General features: G+C 41.8%; 1 protein-coding gene across 5 annotated transcripts in view; it reads left to right on the forward strand.

Annotated features, from left to right (window-relative positions):
* Window positions 1–224: 224 nt before the first annotated feature.
* LOC121858339 (solute carrier family 49 member 4 homolog) overlaps window positions 225–21,805 on the forward strand; it is a 121,240-nt gene continuing 99,659 nt past the window's right edge. For 3 of the 5 annotated variants that reach the window (XM_042354735.1, XM_042354738.1, XM_042354739.1), the window contains exons 1-2: window positions 232–461; window positions 8,725–10,378. In XM_042354735.1, coding sequence (XP_042210669.1) covers window positions 8,806–10,378 — 1,573 coding nt within the window. In that variant the 5' untranslated portion in view covers window positions 232–461; window positions 8,725–8,805. Of the gene's footprint in view, window positions 462–8,724; window positions 10,379–21,805 lie in introns of all 5 variants that reach the window. The other 2 variants (XM_042354737.1, XM_042354740.1) reach the window with 2 other exon arrangements.

Raw genomic sequence — 21,805 nt, forward strand, 5'->3', positions numbered from 1 at the left:
CCGAGCACCTTAACTATTTTAAGTTATTATTTAACATTATCGTATCACTTGACAACTCGCTTTGCCGTTACCAATATAAAATAAGCGGTACATTAGTCTGTCACTGTGTTTTGTTAAACGTATGTAGCTTACTTGACGAAAAGACAATAATTGCGTTGTGGTAACCTTGTTGATGGCAACTGTAAACACCACACCTTATCTACCGCTGTAACACAAACAGTTCTCAAAAATACTCAGTGAAGGTTGGAGGTGCGTTGAGGGGCGTTCCAATGTGTTGTGTTGCGTTGACTGCAAGTTGTGTTGGTTAGGCACAGAATTCAATAGTACAGATTTTCTGTGTCTTCAGAATTAATGCTGTGACTGTAGTTTCTTTCGATTTCGAAGCTTTATAAACACGTGCGTTTTTCAAAGATGATAAGTATGATCAGTGATCACCTCTTCTGCTGCTGCTTGTTGTGACTGTGAGTGTATACGTCTTTAAAAGCACATGCCACTTCATTCGCTAAACTGTAAACAAAGCTAAAGAACACACAAACAGATATAGTGCAGACATGGAGAAAGGCTGCCACTCTAACCTTAACACAGTACATTAAATGTTGAAGGTTTTCCCCGTTCCACGGAGACAATACGTACTTCAGTGTTACCTAAATAATTACCACTTAACAATGCCTACTTAAATACTGCTTTTAATGTGTTTTTGACGGTTATCATTACTTGGTCTAGAGGCATGAAGATGTTAGGGGAGGAAGGGGGAAACGTGGACTTCCTGGGGTTGGAAAAAGTAATATATATATATATATATATATATATATATATATATATATATATATATATATATATATATATATATATATATATATATATATATATATAGGGCAGGAAGGTGAGGGGTAGGGTAAAGGAGGGTGAGGGAGGAGGATTTGCACGTCACATGAGACCCCAATCCTAATGGGTAATTAAGGACTTTTGGGACTCACTTGTCCAATTACCCCAAGGATGGTATCTTAGGGGAGAATAATGACAAGTGTGATAGATACAAGGAAAGTGGCTACATAAAAGGGAAGAGAATGAGGCTGTCATCCATTAAGAGGGAGAAGAGGCTGTCATTCATTAAGGAAGAGACTGCCATCCATTAAGAAGGGGGAAGAGGCTGTCATCCATTAATAGGGGGGAAGAGGCTGTCATCTATCAAGAGGGAGGAATAGGCTGTCATCCATTAAGGGGGAGGAAGAGGCTGTCCTCCATTAAGAGGGGGGAAGAGGCTGTCATCCATTAAGAGGGAGGAAGAGACTGTCATCCATTAAGAGGGAGGAATAGGCTGTCATCCATTAAGGGGGAGGAAGAGACTGTCATCCATTACAGGGGAGGAATATACTGGCATCCATTAAGAGGGAGGAAGAGACTGTCATCCATTAAGAGGAGGAAGAGGCTGCCATTAAGGGAGGAAGAGACTGTCATCCATTAAGAGGAGGCTTAGACTGTCATCCATTAGAGGGGGCAAGAGGCTGTCATCCATTAAGGGGAAAGAGACTGTCATCCATTAAGAGGGAGGAAGAGACTGCCATCCATTAAGAGGGAGGAAGAGTCTGTCATCCATTAAGAGGGGGAGAAGAGGCTGTCATCCATTAAGGGGGACGAAAAGGCTGTCATCCATTAAGAGGGGGAAGAGGCTGTCATCCATTAAGAAAGAAGAAGAGGCTGTCATCCATTAAGAGGGGGGAAGAGGCTGTCATCCATTAAGAGGGGGAAAGAGGCTGTTATCCATTAAGGGGGGGGAAAGAGGCTGTTATCCATTAAGAGGGAAGAAGAGGTCTGTCATCCCTACAGAAGACTTAAGTAGTAACAGAAACAATGCCTTGCCTGCCAAATTTTAAGACAACTGGACGAGAAGTACTGTACTGACACTTATTAATCTCTCGCGTTATGGGGGAAGACGTGACCAAAATCAGGGGTATTATGGAGTCGACGAGGCTCGCCCTTAGGGAGAGAACGATATTTCACTTCATACAATACAAGCTGGGGACATGATTACATATATACCTCTTATTAAATACTAGCGACAACAACCACGATGACGAACACGATAATAATGACACAACACTTCCTTGACTATGGCATAAGTTTGTCTTCACTTGGTGCAGCCGAATTGAAATTGTACTCCTAACATCACCGAGACTCAATGCTGATGGTCAAACATCTAACAATTCCTGCAGAGTATGTGGTAGAGGTCGGTAGTACAGGTATGAAGGTGGTCAAGCGGGTTAATTGGCATGCCAGACAGGTAAATTATGTCTGAGCTAGAAGTCACAGGTCATGAATAAAACAGTATGACGGCACTTGGGAGAAATTTAAGTGGAAATGTAAAGAGATAGAGAGAAAAGGACAGAGAGAGAGGGAGAGAACAAAGCGCCGATGAGGGAAGAAGAGGCAAGGATAGTTAGTAGGCGAGGGTATAAGAATGAGAGAGGAGGGAAGAAGAGCTAGGGAGTGAGAATGATTGGGTGGGGGGAGAAGGGAAGAAAAACAATCAGAGGCGTGGTGTGATGGAGGAGGGAGGAGAGAGAAAATAGAAAAGGAGAAAGTAAATTAAAACTTGACTATATTAAGAGAGAGAGAGAGAGCAGGTGACCCAACATTGAAATCTGACGAGGCTAAGTGTTCTCCACACCGTCACCCGGCTCAACTTTCACCCGCACCAGGCCCACAAACTGTAGTACACAGGTCCTGTCGAGTCATCTGACATACCTAAACACACCGTCATAAACACTACACTTACGGGAAAAAAAACACTTTCAGGGCCTCAATACACTTATAAATAAACAGACGGACTCATTGTATGTTGATATACTTGCCTATACACACTCCCCCACACTGTACACCCGCTGAAACACAATTACCCAAACATTGACACACTAACAATATTCTGAGTCTCTAACACAGATTAACCATACACAAACACACTCATCAAACACTGAATCAATCATCTCATACACTGACCAAAAAAAAAAATCACCACACAATAACTACCACACCGCACTCTGACACACTCGCCACACACACACACACTCACCATAACCTGTAATACAATGATGCACCCTCCACATCCTCACACACTCACCGATGCACAATGACACACCATACCTCACATACTCACCCGACAAAGGCACACTGACCACACACAATCACTTCTACTGGCACACTCATCTCACTTTGATACAATCACCTCATACTGGTAGACTAAACACACATTAACGCACTCACCACACACACGCTGACAGACTCACCATATAATCACCGCACACTGAAATGCTGACTACACACGCACACACACACACACACACACACACACACACACACACACACACACACTACTACTACTACTACTACTATATACTTTTTTCCAACGTGGCCTCAGCCTCCCCCAATAGCCACACCTTCGCCGCCATTTTACTACCTTAAAATTAAATAACCTACTACATAAGTAGCTACTCTAGCTACTACTACTACGACTACTTTGCTGTCACTCGGAATCGACTATGACGATCATCCAGCTATGAGGCAATGATATGAGTTATTAAGGAAGTCACTTTTGTTGGTGAGCTCTGAGGTGACTAGAGAGGCCGATACGGGACCGACATGGTCGTCCACAGATGTTGCACGTGTGGAGGGCTACATCTAGTGCGGGAGGGACTACGGCAGAGTCTTTCTGGCGTTGGGGCTTGTCTGACTCGTTATGCAGTCGGGCTAACTCGAAAGTATTGACACCTTCTCGTGTGGTGCTCCTCCAAGCGTTACGGTGTTGAATAATCGTCTCCCAGGTGAGGGGGTCGATTTGGCTTTTTTTTCAGGTTTGTCTTAAGACTATCCTTAAACCTTTTCAGTTGCCCGCCAGCGTTACGTTTACTATTCGGTAGGTGACTGTAAAGTAGCTGCTTTGGCAGTCTACTGGCGTCCATACAGGTAACATGGCCAGTCCAACAGTTGGTGTCAGTACACCCACACACACCACACACATCCCCACCCCACACACCCCCACCCACGCCCTCACCCCACACATATCCCCAACCCACACACCCCCACCCACGCCCTCACCCCACACACCACCACATACAACACCCTCACCCTTGACATGACAGCCTGAAAGGGAGGTCCCCGACGGCACTGTCAAGTAGTGCCGGTGAAGAGGGCTAATCATCTGTCACATGACACGGGAAATGGCTACTTGGTGGGCAGTAGCAGCTAATGCTTTGTTAATGGCCAAAGGTTAGGTTGGTTAGTGGTCAGATATTAGAAAGTGGCTCAAGGTTAGTGGCGTGGATGTAACTAGTGGTTAATTAGTAGTCAAAGGTTTGAAATTTGCTCTAAGATAGGTGGCGTGAAAATCTCCATTGGTGAGTAAGTGCCTATAGTTTTCTTAATGGTATAGACTCGTTGTTTGTTTATGGCGAGAGTTTCTTAGATGTGTCTTATTAAAGTGTAAATGTGTGTTAGTGGCGAGAGTTTCGTTAGAGAAAAGATTAACTAATAGAGGATTGACGTTTGATATTGGCTAGATGCTTTTACAGTCTAAACGTCCATTACTGGGTAGATATCTTGTTAGCAGCCCGATGTTTGTTTGCGATTATTGATGTCTATGGAAGGCAAAAGTTTGTCAGTGATAAACAACTTTGTCCGGTTGTAGCAGGTGTAGGGAGGTGTGGTGGTGTAGTGAGGTGGTGGTGTAGTAGCAGGTGTAGTGAGGTGTGGTGGTGATGTAACCTTTTCTTTCGTCATGCAAAACATTGTTTTGCCCTCCCTAGAATGAGCAAGTTGGATGCGTTCTCACAGCCGTAAGGAGAAGAATTGATCTTACGACAAAGCTCTTTAGAAAAAACCCGCCATAAATTAAGCTAACTTCTAACAGTTGGAATCTAGAGTTTTTTAAGTGATAATTATTAAAAAAAAACATGATTTCAATACATATTCAGTTTTTTTTACGCTGTAAAATCATATCGGTAATTCTATTCAAGGGTGACAATGAATTGGTCAACCGCTACATTTACAATTGTAAAAAAAATCCCTCACGAGTGAAGATCATCCACCAGCCAGGTCAGGAGGGGTATGCAATTGGGTGGCGGGATGCATTCAAAACATGATACAAGCAAACTTTGACACAACATTAGCACACCTACCTCATGGCAATAATTTATTCATTCGTCTTTCAGTACATCCCAATGACATAATTAATCACCCAAAGGGCGATTTCATTCTCAGTTATCGTATGAATGTTCACAGGAGATATTGTGAAGGAGTATAGGACATAATCACTCTGGACAAAACTTAATGGACAAAACTCAGCCATTGGATAAAATCCCTGAAAACGAAACCACGAAGCCAAAATAATAATGATGACCCTAAGATCTAAATCAACACTGCTGACATGAGATTTTGATGGTGAGATTTAGTCCCAAAATTTTCCTATGGGATTTTGTCTGGTGTAATATGTAGGAGGGATTTTCTGGGGTAGGATTTAGTCGGGTGGGATTTTCATCCTGTATTGCAGCACATGATGGAGGGAGTCACAGATCACCTGAGAAGTTAGACGCGAATTCAAAAACGATGTCTGTAAGTATTCCTCGTACGTGAGAATGTAACAACGCACGTCATTGGTTGACTTAACCGAACCACAAAAACACCAACAAAATAACACCAAGTCTTTACCTTTATTGTATTCGGTTACTCAGCAATTGTCAGTAGATAAAGCTCAGAGCTTACCTTAATTTTATTTTCTCACTGCCGCTACAAACAAAACGTATCTAGAGTTAAGTGGCCTGATGAATACAACGCCCGCCTCCTGTACTAAGGGTAGCTGATCTGATTTCTCTCCACCCAGCTGTAATTAGGCAACGAACTTTGCAGGTGAAGGAAGGATGGGTGGTTGAATGCAATGCTGGCCAGGTTGCCTCGCCCCCTTTTGCACCAAAGGCTTAGTACACAGTCTGCTGTACCTTCACTCTCCCTAATGGGCAGTCATGGCTATGAGACCCACTTTTACTGTTTATAGCAATTAAATAAAGGTGACAACTGATTCATGAAGATGGAAAATTAATTAAATAAAAGTAACCACTAATTTAATAAACACCGTTTAATAAACATGACTACTCTTTAAATAAAAATTGCAACTGATTATACCAATGTAGCAAATCTGAGAAAACATTATAAATGATACAGTTTTAGTTGGCTTAGATTGTTCTTAACTGAGATTTAAAGTCCGAAAGTTATAATATTCTACCCTGTACAGATCGGCGTCAGTGTCCTCACAGATAATGTAGTAGTTTCTAGTTTTAAACAGGTCTGTCCATAGCCTGACCATTTAGATGTTGATGTTTCTAGCCTATCAACACCAACAAGAATATTAGTTATTACACCAGAGCAGCTATTAATACCGCTAGTTATGTGTCTTTGTAATCCTAAAGAGATCGTGAGTTACACAGTGAAAATAGCAGACCATTTATTGACCTCGAATAATAAAGTTATGACAACTTTACTTGAACCTAGAAGTCATACCATAGCTAAACGGTTTAGATTTAGTTTGCAATACATATAAACTTGTTAAAGCAGCCTGAGGAAGCTTATCATGGCAGCTTCGTTACCCCCCCCCCTCAAACGAAAGCTTTTGATCTCAATTTATTAGTTGCACAAAAGACATTATAACTAAATCATCATCAAAAAGTTATAGTGAAGTAAAAAGTTAAGAGAGTATATCTTATCGCATCGTAATATCTCGTATGTTGTATCAGATTAGATCTTAGACGAGACCAGAGCTGCTTAGACGTTTTCAGTTACCCAGAGGCAGCCACGGGCAACAATACGCCTCGTCAGGGTTATTACTATACTCGCAAGGTACATCCAGCTCTTTTGTGTTAACATTATAGTGTATAAAACTGTTGTTAGATCAGATGCTTACGTCACTTTTAAGATATGATAATGGATGAAAGGGATGTGTGAACATTTTGATACAGGGTATGAGTGTTGATGTTGGGGCAGTAGTGGTGGTGTTGGGGCAGTAGTGGTGGTGTTGGGGCAGTAGTGGTGGTGTTGGGGCGGTAGTGGTGGTGTTGGGACGGTAGTGGTGGTGTTGGGGCGGTATTGGTGGTGTTGGGGCGGTATTGGTGGTGTTGGGGCGTGTTGGGGCAGTAGTGGTGGTGTTGGGGCAGTAGTGGTGGTGTTGGGGCAGTGGTGGTGTTGGGATAGTGGTGGTGTTGGGGCAGTATTGGTGGTGTTGGGGCAGTAGTGGTGGTGGGGCGTAGTGGTGGTGTTGGGGCAGTATTGGTGGTGTTGGGGCAGTAGTGGTGGTGTTGGGGCAGTAGTGGTGGTGTTGTAGTGGTGGTGTTGGTGGTGGTGGGGCAGTAGTGGTGGTGTTGGGGCAGTAGTGGTGGTGTTGGGGCAGTGGTGGTGTTGGGGCAAGTGGTGGTGTTGGGGCAGTAGTGGTGGTGTTGGGGCAGTAGTGGTGGTGTTAGGCGGTAGTGGTGGTGTTAGGCGGTAGCGGTGGTGTTTAGGCACTAATTTTAGTTGGTGTTGGTGCGAACCTGTTCTGTATACTACCTGAATATGCAGTAATGGGAAGCTCAGTTTAGACTTTGAAACAGGAAGAACTTGCCAGAATTATTATATTTTCTTTCGATGTTTTCATTATTTGATTCTATATATTTTGATTAGAAAATAAAATAAACTCGGTTTTATTTTATTTCCAACTCCTAATTTCCTCTGAATTTCGTAAGATTTATCATTTCTGTACAAGGTTCCTCGTGAGCACCAAAATTCCATAAAATAAGGAAATTTCCTTGAAAGTGGAAACAATGTATACTCAATTTAATGTAACCGCCTTTTACCAGTAATATACGGTACTATATATATATATATATATATATATATATATATATATATATATATATATATATCCACATTTATCATATATCTACATGATATATATATATATATATATATATATATATATATATATATATATATATATATATATATATATATATATATACACCGGCCGAAATTCCACCGATATCGATATTCCAAAAACAGACCAATACCGGCGATACCGATACATCGGTACACCTCAAGTAGGAACTCAACCGTAACGGAGAGTCTGTTCGCTCCAGTTTCTCAAAGAGATATTACTTGCGCTAAAAGGAACGACGGCATTGTCTTGAGAAAGTGGTACACACTTGGTGAAAGGAATTTAATCTCAATACAGTTGAAACTTTCCAAAGTGAGCGTCCCAAAGATTCTAGAACTCTTGTACAAGGGTATGTGTATGAAATCTGAAGCGCTCTTTTGCTATGGAATGAAAATTTAGTTAAGAGCCGTGGAAACAACTTTTTACTCAAACTATGCAATATTCATACACTTACACGCTCGCACGTAGAAACAATACAACCTCATATCACATTCGTCCCACTTGTACATGAATCAACGAAACACATTTTACCCCCACACACGCACGCACGGATGGATGGTGAAGGATTCACCCGCCTTACAACCGTACTACACGAGTGTCGTTACCAATAGCAATACTCACAACACAACCCGAGGGAAACAATGTATGTATAAAGAAAATCCGCAAAAAGCAACACACACACGTAATTCAAATTATGACTTACCTGGAATAACTAAGAACTAATAGCTTGCAATAGGCTTCATAATGTCATTTCTAATTACGTCTTATTTTAGGAAAGTGTAAAGTGACCCGCGTTATAATTTATGAGGGAACTGAAGTCGTAAATATATAGTTTCACCGGGACAGTGACCATCATGCGCCGCACAATGGTACGGACGCAAGAGGAACTGGACGACATCGAGGACAACAAATGGCGACGGAAATCCTACGCCTTGGCGCAGCACAACGCTCTACCTATCCCCATGCCCCTCCCCGTATATCCACCTCCCAAGCCCTGTCCTCCCCCTTCATCGTTCCGACCTCCAAGAACAGGTCCTCGCCCTCCGTTCAGGCCAACTACATGTTATCGGCCCTCTGCGGGTTATCGCCCGTCAAAAGTTGCAAATCTCCTGCCCGTGATGCCAGAGATTCTTCCCACGCTGTCAGAGGTTGGTGGAGTGACCCCTGAGATATCCCCACGAAATGCGAATCACATTCTTGCCAACCCCAACAGAGCCCTAAAGGCAGTACGCCCCCCAAAGGTTAACATCCCTCCAGTATTAACAACAGCACGACCTCTTCCTCCTACACCAACAAAGTCCCCAGCTGAATCTGCAAACTCCACGGCTTTACCGACAAAGCCATCACCAAGACTGAAAAGTCCACCAGCTCTACCGACCAATCCACCACCGATAACCAGGAAACCCGTGTCACAACACAAATATCCTCCGTCGACACCTAAAATTCTTCCCCCATCATTGGCAAGTAGGCCCCCACCACCACAAGTCAGTCTACAACCACCGCAAATACATCCCCAACCAGAACAGGCCAGTATGCAACAACCGCAGACACATCCTCAACCAGAACAAGCCAATCTGAAACAACCGCAAACACATCCTCAACCAGAACAGGCCAGTCTGCAACAACCACAGACACATCCTCAACCAGAACAGGCCAGTCTACACCCACCACGGACACACCCTCAACCACAACAGGCCAGCCTACAGCTATCACAGACATATCCCCCATTAGAATCCACGAATCCTTCACCACTGTCGGCAGAATGCCCACCAGCAGAGATAAATCCGTCACAAATAACCACATCGACAAGTAACCCATCACTATCGACTGAGTCTCTACCAATCGCAGTAGTTGTCACACCAACCCATAAAGAAAATCCACCAACCCAAACAGATTACCCACCACCTCAGGCCAGTTCACCACCAGCGCAGAGGAATCCACAACCAGTACAGGTAAATCCACCACCAGAACTGGCAAGAACGACTAATCCTTTGCTTACAGAAATAAATCCCCCAACAAAACAAACAAATCCTCTCCCAGAACAAACAAGTCCCTCTTCCACATCAAACAATAACAACCTTCCACCAACGCCCACCTCCCAAGATTTGCCTCCCACACCGACATCCCTGAGTCGTTCACCTACACCCACGTCACTCAGCTGCCCACGAACGCCGACGTCAATCCGCGCAGCACCATGGCAGCCATACTTCCCCCCAACGCCCCTCTCCAGAACACCAAGAATGACGCCAACGCTTACATCGGTAACACCAGGGACGTCGCCGACTCCTAGCTCGAAGACCTCTGGGGCATCCCCCGTGCCCATTATCGCCAACAGCCAGGTGTTACCCCCGACGCCGCCTTCGTCAACGTCACACGTCGGGGTAGGCAGCGTCACGCCCGCCTCTTCTGTGTCTTCGCTCAACCATGGTAAGTTATAAGTCTTATGGTTACATGTGACGGATGTGAGTCTAATCCTAAATCTATAGTAATATCTTCAAGGGTTGGTATTGATCCAGATATTGAGGGGGAAGTCCTGCAGCCAAAGCTAAACTATGTTGCAGTCCTTCATACACAAATATAATTTACTGATGCATATCTTCATTGTTTGTAACATCACCTTTTTTTTTATTTCCGCGAGTCGCCTTCATTTACTAATATATTAAATTAGTTGTTTAAAAAGCACAATTTATGCTTAAATGTGTCTTCAAAGTATTTCTCAATTTAATTCCAGCTGTTAAGGACTCCTATTATGGAAGCATGAGAAAACATTCCCAACAACAGTGTCTGGTAAGAATAAATAATAACCAGAATGCTGGTTGTACTATGTAGCTCAGGGTGGGGAGTCGGTGTCTATTCTAAAGGTGACTAACACAATAGTTTTTTTTAAACCAACAACCTGTTATATTTATTACACCATTATGTTTTATTCCTGGAAGAGGCTATGGGCCGTTAGCTGATCATGATCATTCATATGATAGATAGATATAAAGGGTACATTAGTACAGTACATTCGGTGTAATAACAGTTGAGTTATGTGACCCTGTATTGTTCATTTATAAGTAATATATATATATATATATATATATATATATATATATATATATATATATATATATATATATATATATATATATATATATATATATATATATATATATATATATATATATACACGTAGATTTGATTTCAATATATAAACAACACCTAACTAGTCAGGAATCGAACCCCAAGACCTCTAAGTTGACAGGAGATATCCCTGTGGAGGCTCCTGTTGCTCAAGAATAAGACGAAGGAGTAAGCTTTGTATGAAATATAACAAAGCCTCGGATAACTTTTGTTGCTCTTTTTCTCTTGTGCTGACCACCGAATAATTGCCTCGTTTGTGTGTTTCTGGAGGTGGGGTGAGGGAGGGATGTACCCAGCAAAGTTGCTGGTGAGAAATTTCGAGGCCGCCAGTCTGTGTGGCTTATAAGTGTCGTGGATTACAGAAGATCAGTAAACAGTTCCTCAGCTCAAGTAACTGGGTGACTGTATCGCAGCGTTGTATGGTGATATATTGCAGGTGTGCAGTAAGGTTAGGATTAAGTTGTTGTTCTTTCATTAGTATGTATTTTTTGTTCAATTACTACAATGTTTCCATTACCTCAGATACCTACACTTATCACCATCTGAGTCATTATCATAAAGTTATCCTGGAAGTCACAATATGAATCTAAATTACCTGAACATTAGATTCGTTCAAATTCACTAAAAATCCAAAGCGTAACACACATTTACACACACATACACACACACACACACACACATATACACACACTCACGTACATACATACATAGACATTCACACACATCACATAAAATAATGATTGCCCCTCGTGTATGAGGATGGCCGGCCCAAGGGCCACCTAGGCGTGAATTTGTTTTTATAGAAGCTGTTGCCAACACAACAACCACACCCTGAGTTAACGAGTTGCGTGACCCAGTGTCAAGGAATAGTCCGAGAAGACCGGACAACTCGCCAACTGCACTGGCTAACCATTACCCCGGTACACGATCCGCAAATCGATTACCATCCAGGTTCCCAATTACTGCTGGGTAGACAGAGGCAAATGGCGTAAAGAAACTGGCCCCATAGTTTCACCCTGCCCGGGAATCGAACCCGGGTCCACTCGCTTGCGAGGCGAGAATGCTGACCATTACACACACACACACACACACACACACACACACACACACACACACACACTTATGAATAACTGATCTCACTGTAAGAGGCTTGATCTACTAAGTCCTCGACTGTTTCCAATTACTTAATGAGAATAATGGGCTCCCATTGTAAATTAATCTCGCCAACAATGGGCTTTCTGCGCAGGGTTCACTTCGCTTATGGTCCCGAACAAATTTGTTTCAGGATGAATGTAAACTCTTAAGTCTACAAAAAATTTGTATAAATTTAGAACACTTGTCTGAGTAACCAATCCTTCTGCCAAGAGCCCTTGCTTATGCAGGATTATGAAAAGTCTCCAACGCCTCCTCCTGGGGGCGTGAGTTGACTGAAAAGTACGTTAATACACACACACACTGTTAGGTGCTATCGCAAAATGGTGCATACTTGAACTATCGCTCATATCTCGGCTATTGGAGTGACTCAGATACACGTGTAACCAACTGCCTTAGTTACTGTAATGGAAAAATAGCATTCGACTTGTTTGACTAATGAGAGTTTATATTACTTTTGCGAGTTCGCGAGGACTAACGCCCGTATTATAATACGGGCGTTAGTCGTCGTGTTTCAACCCGAGTTTTAAACTAAATGAGTCCTGAAGGACACCACAGTACTGTACTTAACGGGGTGGTGTGGCGGTAAAATTAACGAATTCCAATATTATTATTTTTTTTTATTGGAATTAGTTAATCTTACCGCCACACCACACCGTTCAGTACTGTACTGCGGTGTCCTTCAGGACTCATTTAGTTTAAAACTCGGGTTGAAACACGACGACCCTCTTCTAGGGAAGACGTTGTTTAATAATACGGGCGTCAGTCTTGCTAATCGCTTACACACACACACACACACACACACACACACACACACACACACACACACTCACAAAGGTCAGGTCTATAGCTCAGAGAGCTAACCTTTCAATAAAAACAGGAGAAACTACATCCTTCATCAACACAACAGGTAATCAGGTAATAATTTTAATATACCGTAAAAATAATGAAACATTTTAAGTAGGATGCCTCAACAATCGTCATTTTCTAAAGTTCCCAAAAATAAAGAAAAAGTTGAAATAAAAAATAAGACAATCGTGATTATGTGAAATACTTGCTTGATCTCTGAAGTCTCCGAACTATCAACACATCCAGTATTGCTCAGTAAGACCCCGCCATAATTTACGCCCTCACACTAATCCTGAAATTAATCCATCACGTCTGTGGCGAGTTACCGAGTGGGAACAAAATCTATCACGGACGGACTCACGAACGGACGGACAGGCGGACGTATGGACGGACGGACGGACGGACAGACGGACAGCATCATTGCTATGTATCCCCAAACTTTCGGTCCGGGAAGAATACTGAAAGACAGAAGTTTAACGACGGTCAACAAGGAACGGCGCTCCCAACGCAGTAAAACGAATGACTTCATAAAACTTAGAAAAATTAGTGTTTGATGCAAGGTTAGGAAAACGTGGTATCCGTAAAAACTACATAGAAAAATACTTTGATGTTCTTGAAACACGAGGTGGTGGTCTAATGCTCCTGAGGTGTGAAGACACTCCCATACATCTAAAACGGGAGGAGAGACCCATCTCGCCAAAAACATTGGTCTCTGATGCTGAGCTGTGACAGGGTCAACACTGAAAATTTCAATTTCAAATTGTTCTCTGCCCAAAAAGACCTTAATCCTAATCGCTCGTGAGGTCAGGACACAGATGTTCATTTTTTAGAATCAGACCGAAAGATGACTTCGGGGAATCAGGGAATCAGACCTCACACAGGAATACAACCAGCTCAGATCACACTTCTCAGAAATACGAGAACAGCACCCCACATATTTCCTGGCAGTGAATACTTTCCACGAACGACTTAACAAGGTGATGATTTAATCATGAATTCCTTTTAACAATATAGGTTTCCTAGTTCAGTATACGCACACTATTATAAGGGTTTCTGGGTATATAATCTTTCAATCTCAGACTGTCCAACTGTTAGATAGGGTGGAATCAAAGGCATTTCGTCTTATTAACTCTCCTCCTTTAGTTCACAAATTTTCTTCCCTTTCTCTTCGCCGCAATGTTGCTTCACTCTCTCTCTTTTACAAGTACTTTAACGGGCAATGTTCGGTGGATTTGGCATCTTGTGTACCGCCGGCAAGGCCGTGGGCTCGTAACACATGTCTTGCCCGCGGTGCCCACCATATATCTGTGGATGTTGGTCACACTATAATAACCCGTTGTAGTACAACCTTCTTTCCTCACACAGCCAAACTGGGGAATGATCTGCCTTCTTCTGTGTTTCCATACTCATACGATGTCTCACTTAAAAAAGCTGGTTTTCCGGTATCTTCGTATTGTGTAGATTAATATAACCTTTTCCTTTTTCTATTTTTTAATTAATTTTATTATATTTTTTCGCCCCCTAGGCCCCGATGTGGGTCGATGACCTGTGCCCGGGTGGGCTATTCCCCGTAAAATAATAATAATAATAAGTTATTTGCCATGTGTACAGTATTGGAAGCGGAAATATCTATTAACCCTCCCCTGCGTAGTTTATCGACAGCCCTCGATGAAGGTGACTATTCACGTTGTGTGTTACTTTTTCAAACTGTCATTTTGAACCCCTGAATATCTTACTTACGAATATTATACTGAAGTTACTTTTCGTTCTCAAATTTTGCTCCAGACATACTGTACTTTCACAGATAGATACAGATAAACGCAACTGACCACTATAATCGCCCGAAACACTTCAGCCGGAGGTGAAGGTTACCAAGAGGTATTTCAATTTTTCAATTTCAATTTCAATTGTTTATTCTTTGATAGAGGAAGCGGGATCCTAGTGCTGTCACTAGGTACCCCTGTACAATGACACCAGAAGCATCTGGCAAGTGTGACAAGTATATACAGCATAAACATTATAAAGGGGCTGACTAAAACCTAAGGAAGGAAGGATATTCCTTTAACACATAATCAATGTTTTTTACACAATATCTGGCCAGTATGGGGAGGATCATCGTGTCTCCGTCAGGGGGTCGTGAGTGGTGGTCCAGCAGGCGTCACGGAAGCGTTGTGTGTGGGGACATCTTAGGAGGTAGTGGATAAGGGTGCTGCTGTCGGGTCTTCTGCATAATGCACAAGAGCGTCGCTCAGGGGATGCGGGGATACCAATCTCCCAAGCAAAGTCATACCCAATGATGATATGGGCAGCAATCACGTCCCCTCAAGAGGTATTATCGAACATCATGTGATGTGATGTTTTTATCATTTCTATAGTGAGTTACTTGTATCTCTCACTGTGGTTTACAAATTACGCTAAGAGTAAATACTACACTGTAGATGCGTTCTTATATCCATAATTACATAAACAAATGAGCGAATCTCTGAGAATCAAGAATCTAATCAACACGTGGAATTCAAACTTACTCATCAGACAGTCAACAATCAAAGAGTAAACAAATAATTGTAAATGATAAACATGACAGCTGATAAGAATAAAGTATTTTCACAACAACCATATTTAATATAAGAGGATGTGAAAAACAAGAGGGGAAGCAAACTATCGACAACGGTGAAAACCGTGTCGCCGACAAGGTCAGAGATTAGATTATGAAATTTATTTATTAAAAAGGGGCCAACGCTGACAAGGTCATGCAACCCTTTGGCCTCTGTAAAATGGTAAAAGGAAGTTTATTTATCCTAGTACTAAACTCCCATGTATATTCCAGTACAGTATTTAATCCCTATATATATCGGCCAAACAATGGACCAAAAACCCAATACTATATCAAGCTTTTGGGACTTTGGCTGCTGTAATAACCAAAAGTCTATAAATCTCGCCACGTTTCAAATTAATTGGTCCAAAATTGAGGGAGTGGCGATGAAAACAAGTCAAAGTAAAAGTCATGGACAAATCATTTACTCTTATCTAAAATTTATAATGTTATGGGGCTGAAATCTGTTATTTCTGCCTTACTCCCAATTTTACTTGTAAGTGTATTGAAATGAATAAATGGTAAATTGCAGTAAGATAGTCTTAGGAGTTTAATAATATTGTAGAAATAGATAACAACGAAAATGCAATTAAAAAATTCAGCGAGTATGACACTATGAGGGAACTAAACCGAACTACAACGTTCTGCAATGTACAGTACCTGTCTGTTTTGGTTTCTCCAGAGAGGGATATACTATACCCTCTCTAGTTAATCTGACAGTCTGTAGCCCGTCACAATGACTTCTACTACTACTAGAAAAATAAGTGCAGTGTGGCTGTATTTTGACGATGATGAGAATTCAAGTAATGTGTCAGATATTATTTCTAAACAGTTACCTACAAAATGAGTAAGGTTGGTTTAATATTCTAGACTTTTTCCCCTTATCATAGTGATACTATTTCCATTTAAAGAAATATTTTCCAGGTTCTTGGAATTTAGTTACTTACTCTTTTCTTTTCTTTTCATTTAAATACCCAAATCATATATATTCTTTATTCATTTTTTTATGTATGCTACATTTTACTACATGCAAGAGGCTCTGCAAAAATAAAAATAATTACACCTTATTCATTCATTTATTCACATTCAGTCCTTTTGCTGTAAAGTACTCAAAACAACCGATACTGACTACACAAGTATTTGGTATCGGTAATCGATACCACCGATACTGAACTGAAAAATACTTGGCATCGTATCGAATCAAAATCCTTGGTATCGCCCACCACTATGAGGCATGTCTATGAGTCATGTCTTTGTGTCTGTCAGTCACGTCTATCTACTGTATATTACTCCCCCAGTCTTGTCTTTTTCTCTCAGTCATTGCTTGCTCTCACTTGCTCAAGAGTCATATATTCTCGGGTACTTGACAGACTGGCTCTTCCCCTGACGTCATCACCGAAATTACGTGACCAATTCTGTACACAATAATTTCTAACGCCACTTGCTAGCACTTGTCGCAAGCGCTTATGTTACACTCGGGCGTGGGAGTACGTATTTAGGCACACGAGTGTTGTAGTTGTGTGGGAGTGCGTATTAGGTTCATAAACGCCCACTAGCTTGTGTACGTGTGTGTGTGTGCGCAGGAGGGTGCGTATGTAGCTACATGAGTGTTTGGGTGCGTAATTACGTACATGAGTGTGTGTGAGAGTACGTATCAGTTAGTGTGGGAGAGAATATTAGGTACTAGTGGTGTCTGTTTGTGGCAATGCGTAATTAGATGCAAAAGTGTTTGTGTGTGTATGGGAGTGCATATTTAGGTACTTGATTGTTTGTTTTAGCATGGGAGTACGTATGGAGGTGCAAGAATGCTTATTTGTACGCGGGAGTGTGTATTTAGGAACATTGAAGCTCGTCTGTTTGTGCGTGGAAGTGCGTATTTAAGCATAAGAATGTTTGTGTTAGATTGCATATTCAGACACCCAATTGTTTGTGTAAGCGTACGGTCGTGCACAAAGCACCCCATCTTAATAGATGATGGTTTAATTATGAAACTTACAGATGATTCTGTTGACTATGTTATTTATTTGATGATAGAGTGGTGTACTTACTACAGGCAAATGAGGAGGAGGATCAGAAAAAAGAGAGAGAAGTGACTGATCCGTAAAGCCGACCCCTAACTTTTAGGAATGGCTGAAGACACGTGGTTCTGTGAGAAGTGGTGAGGCTGCCATCTGCTCTCCCACTGCTACCCTCAACACTAGGTGTTCCGCGGGGAAGCGTCAGGAACCGCTTTCCCGAAATCCTGTACTTTAGAGGGCTTTTTTCAGGAAGCAGAGGCCTTTGGAACCCGCTCATTTAAAAATCGTCCCGCGTATACTCTGTTTACCTGAAAAGTAGCGTGGCTCCGATAAAGCCAAGATCCGATGCCTCCTCATACTTAGGATTATTATTAGTGCGGACCCAGAAAGGTCTTGCAAGAATACATAGTTCTGTTCTATCAACAAGTACGATGTAGCAACAGTGGTTGAAAGTTGTGGTTGCTGTACATTACAACCATATGATCCAAGTTAGTAGATTGTCGGGGTTAATATAGCGGGTGAAAGTGGAGATGCACCAATAGCGAATTAAACCTAAGTTTACTTCTTTCTATTATCACACAGAATTGTCAAACTCTGCACTGCCTGTATACAACTATTACTCTCTGTAATATGTGCTTTACGATGGACGATAGATTATGTACGCTATGTTCATGAGACTTTCATCGTTAAGGTTGGGTTATGTTAACTCTTAAGATGATTGTGATAGGAATGGCAAGGAAGGGGGGGGGGGGTTAGATTAGGTAAATATCGATGTACACAATTGTATGCACAGTAACTATACTTATCAATAAACCAAATGTCTCAAATTTTCGATCGTGATAATACATGATAATATAAGTTACATATGAATAGCATCCATACTAAGCTATATAACCTAACCGAAATGTTACCGAAGTAATATAGTTTTTTTTTATAAAAAAAAATTATCTTAAATGGAATCAACTTTACCGTATAGCTATGTGTTTATTTCCACGGAGTTACAGCAGTACAATAAAACAAAATAGTCCTATAACCTTGTATTATAAGGTAAAATCGAAAGACTATCTCTAAAACTCATTTGTTTACATGTCAACCTGCGGTGTTACTAACAGTATACTGCTTGTGCCACATATACCCGAGGGTGAGAAGGCTATGAGAGTGATATAATTTTAGACATAAAGGAAATGAAATGAGAACAGCCACGTGAGACTAGTTAAACCATCTGTTGCCTTGGAGGTAATAGACTACATCAGTTCACAGCGATGCAGTAATTATTCTATTTGTGTCGTGTCTCCTAGCTGCTGAAAATTAACACGGCTGATATCCAACACCATTATAATTTAGAGCAAACATTTCGTACGTTAAGAATCAACACCTTAGCAGTTAAAAGCCAGCATTTTGTAAGTTAGGCACAAAATTCTCCTAACAGAGAAACTAATATCTCTTAAGTTAGAAGCCAAGACCTTGTAAGTAATAAGCCAAAACTTCATAACTTAAAAGCCAACATCTCGTAAGTTACAATCTAACATCTCGTAAGTTAGAAGTGAGTATCAGGTACCCATACTTTGCAGGAGACCGAAGAAGGACCATCAAATAGTATAATGGGTAACAATGTATGGTTGATGGGATACTGCACCATGGTCCTGACATACCAAAGTACAGCACAGATGATGAGAATACCAGCATGTGCGTCACACTACTTCCTATGCCATTATAGTACCATCAGGTCAGCGGTGAGGTGATGAAGGCACCTATACGTGCTGATGGTGATGCCCGTGGATCGTTTTCTTTTTTTACGGGGATTTGTCCATCCAGGCACAGGTCACCTACCCACATCGGTGAACCATAAATAAATACACACAAAAATTAAGCAGATCAACATTGATAAACTGTATGTTGTGTGGTCAAAGTAAGAGAAACAATTGAGACTGCAATTGTGTGTAAATGAGACAAAGTCAGTCAGATCATGACCCTGGGACTTGGTCACAATTTTCGTGATACCAGGCGGAAGTACCTCCCTGTTTGATAGCTGCCTACTACCTACTGAGTGTCAAATTACAATCATCATACTTATTAATACGGCTGTTATTGTGCTATTGTACCGCCTATGTCAAAGAGGCAAAAGGGTGAGAACGCCTATCATGGCGATGGTGACAGTGGTGGTGGTGCCCGTACAGCCAGCGGTTACTTCCTTATCATGCCCCACTTGTGGCGCGCTGATGTCCTTGCTACCACCCCCGCCTTCACCCTGAGCCTCTCATTGTGTATGTGCCTATGTAGAGTGCCTCACTGTGTCTGTATTCTGTATTATTGTACTGTGTCTGCCTAATTAAATAGCGTACTGCCTCAATGTATTGTGATACTTTACTATGTTACAAGTATTACATTATCATCATGCCATTCCAATGTGTAGGCGTAACATCCCATGTAAGTGAGTACTGTGACATACTGTACTTTGTGTACTTTGTTGATATAGCACTTCCAGTGTATAATTGTTGTTAGCTACACTAACAATCCTCCCTAGTCGTTAGTTATCATCACAACTGTAATTCTTCCTCAAGCCCCCACAAAAAAATTTATTGCCCTAGAACCTAGGTCAAAGACCCGACATTGTTCAGCGTATTTTGCAGCATTCTTTTTATAATATTTGGCTTTCTAAAATGCCGATATCATCTTTATTATTCTGAGGGAAAATTATGGTTGGGGTAAACACCACCGAGAAAGCATTAACAATAACAAGGGTGCCACACTCATCCTATTTAGGGTGGACCATACATATTATCAGGCTTTCATTTCCAAGTTCCCTCCGTTGCTTTGAATCTTCCCTCTCCCCATTTGAATCATATTATAATAGTTAGTTAATGTTCCGACGACATTCATACCATCAACCCACGTCCCTTTCAAGCCAAGCCGTCTGTTCGCTTCTCCAAACATTTAAAATGCGACACTAACACTATAATCCTTGTCCGACCCATCTTAAATTCCCCGCATCCCACCACCGTTGAATTATCTCCCTGCATGTCTTTAACCTTCTAAAATTTAGAATCTAAATGATAACACGCATTGGAAATGCAGATACCTAATGACGTTGAAAAAATAGTTTGCCTCGTATTTTTAGGTCTGATGACAAGATTAAGTTTGAATGAAGGGCATAATAACGGCTGCACCAGTATGTATGCCGATGTTGCAACGTCCACCTTCTGTTCTAAACTTTCAAGCAAATAAGAAGCGTCAGGGGATGTGTCGTGTGTCATGTCCACAATTGCTGCCGTGATTATGCTGTCACTCGCTTTACCACTCTCAACCCTCTTAAGTATTTGTAAACAGACAGATGGAACAGTCAGTTTGCTCAACAGGGTCATAACAATGAGAGGGAGAAAGAGAAAGAGAGAGAGAGAATCAAGATGAACAGATACCCGCAATCTCTCCATTGCATCACTAAGAGTATCACGATAATCACAGCCTTCTGCTTCAAGTCTTCAACCCACCACAGTATAATATCTCTTATCCCTCACTGCGTTGTAGGAATGAAGTACAAATATGGCTCTCCCGTCTCTCGTCTTCCAAACACTCTACCCCCAACATCCGTTCCCTGACGTCACAGGTTGTGTCGACTTATTAATAGCCTCTTGCCGTTTCTTCATCCCGTTGGGACATATGATACGCCTCCTTACCGTTGGTACGCCCCAGGTGCATCCTCTTACACTTCGTGACATTGAATCTCAGCAGCCATTTCTTCGACCATTCCTGGAGCCCACAGAGGTCCTTCTGCAGCTCTTCACAGTCCGTTTGGTTCTTAATTTCCCGAAATAACTTGGTGGCATCGGCAAACATTTGTATGGAGGAGTGTACAACGTCAGGCATGTCACTTATGAAACAAACAAACAACAGCGGGCCCAATACACTGCCCTGTGCTACCCCACAGGTACGGATGACGATTTCGTGCTATTAATTAATACACACTGCTTATGGTCATGTAGAAAGTCTTCTATCCACGCTAGACATTTCGAATTCCGTACTTCCAGTTTGATTTTCGCGCCTTTCGTGGGTACACTGTCAAAAAGCTCCTAAAATCCAGGAATATTGTCGATATTACTCACCCATTCCAGAATATGG

This window comes from Homarus americanus, unplaced genomic scaffold (genome assembly GCF_018991925.1).
Source record: "Homarus americanus isolate GMGI-L3 unplaced genomic scaffold, GMGI_Hamer_2.0 scaffold57980, whole genome shotgun sequence".
NCBI lineage: Eukaryota > Metazoa > Arthropoda > Malacostraca > Decapoda > Nephropidae > Homarus > Homarus americanus.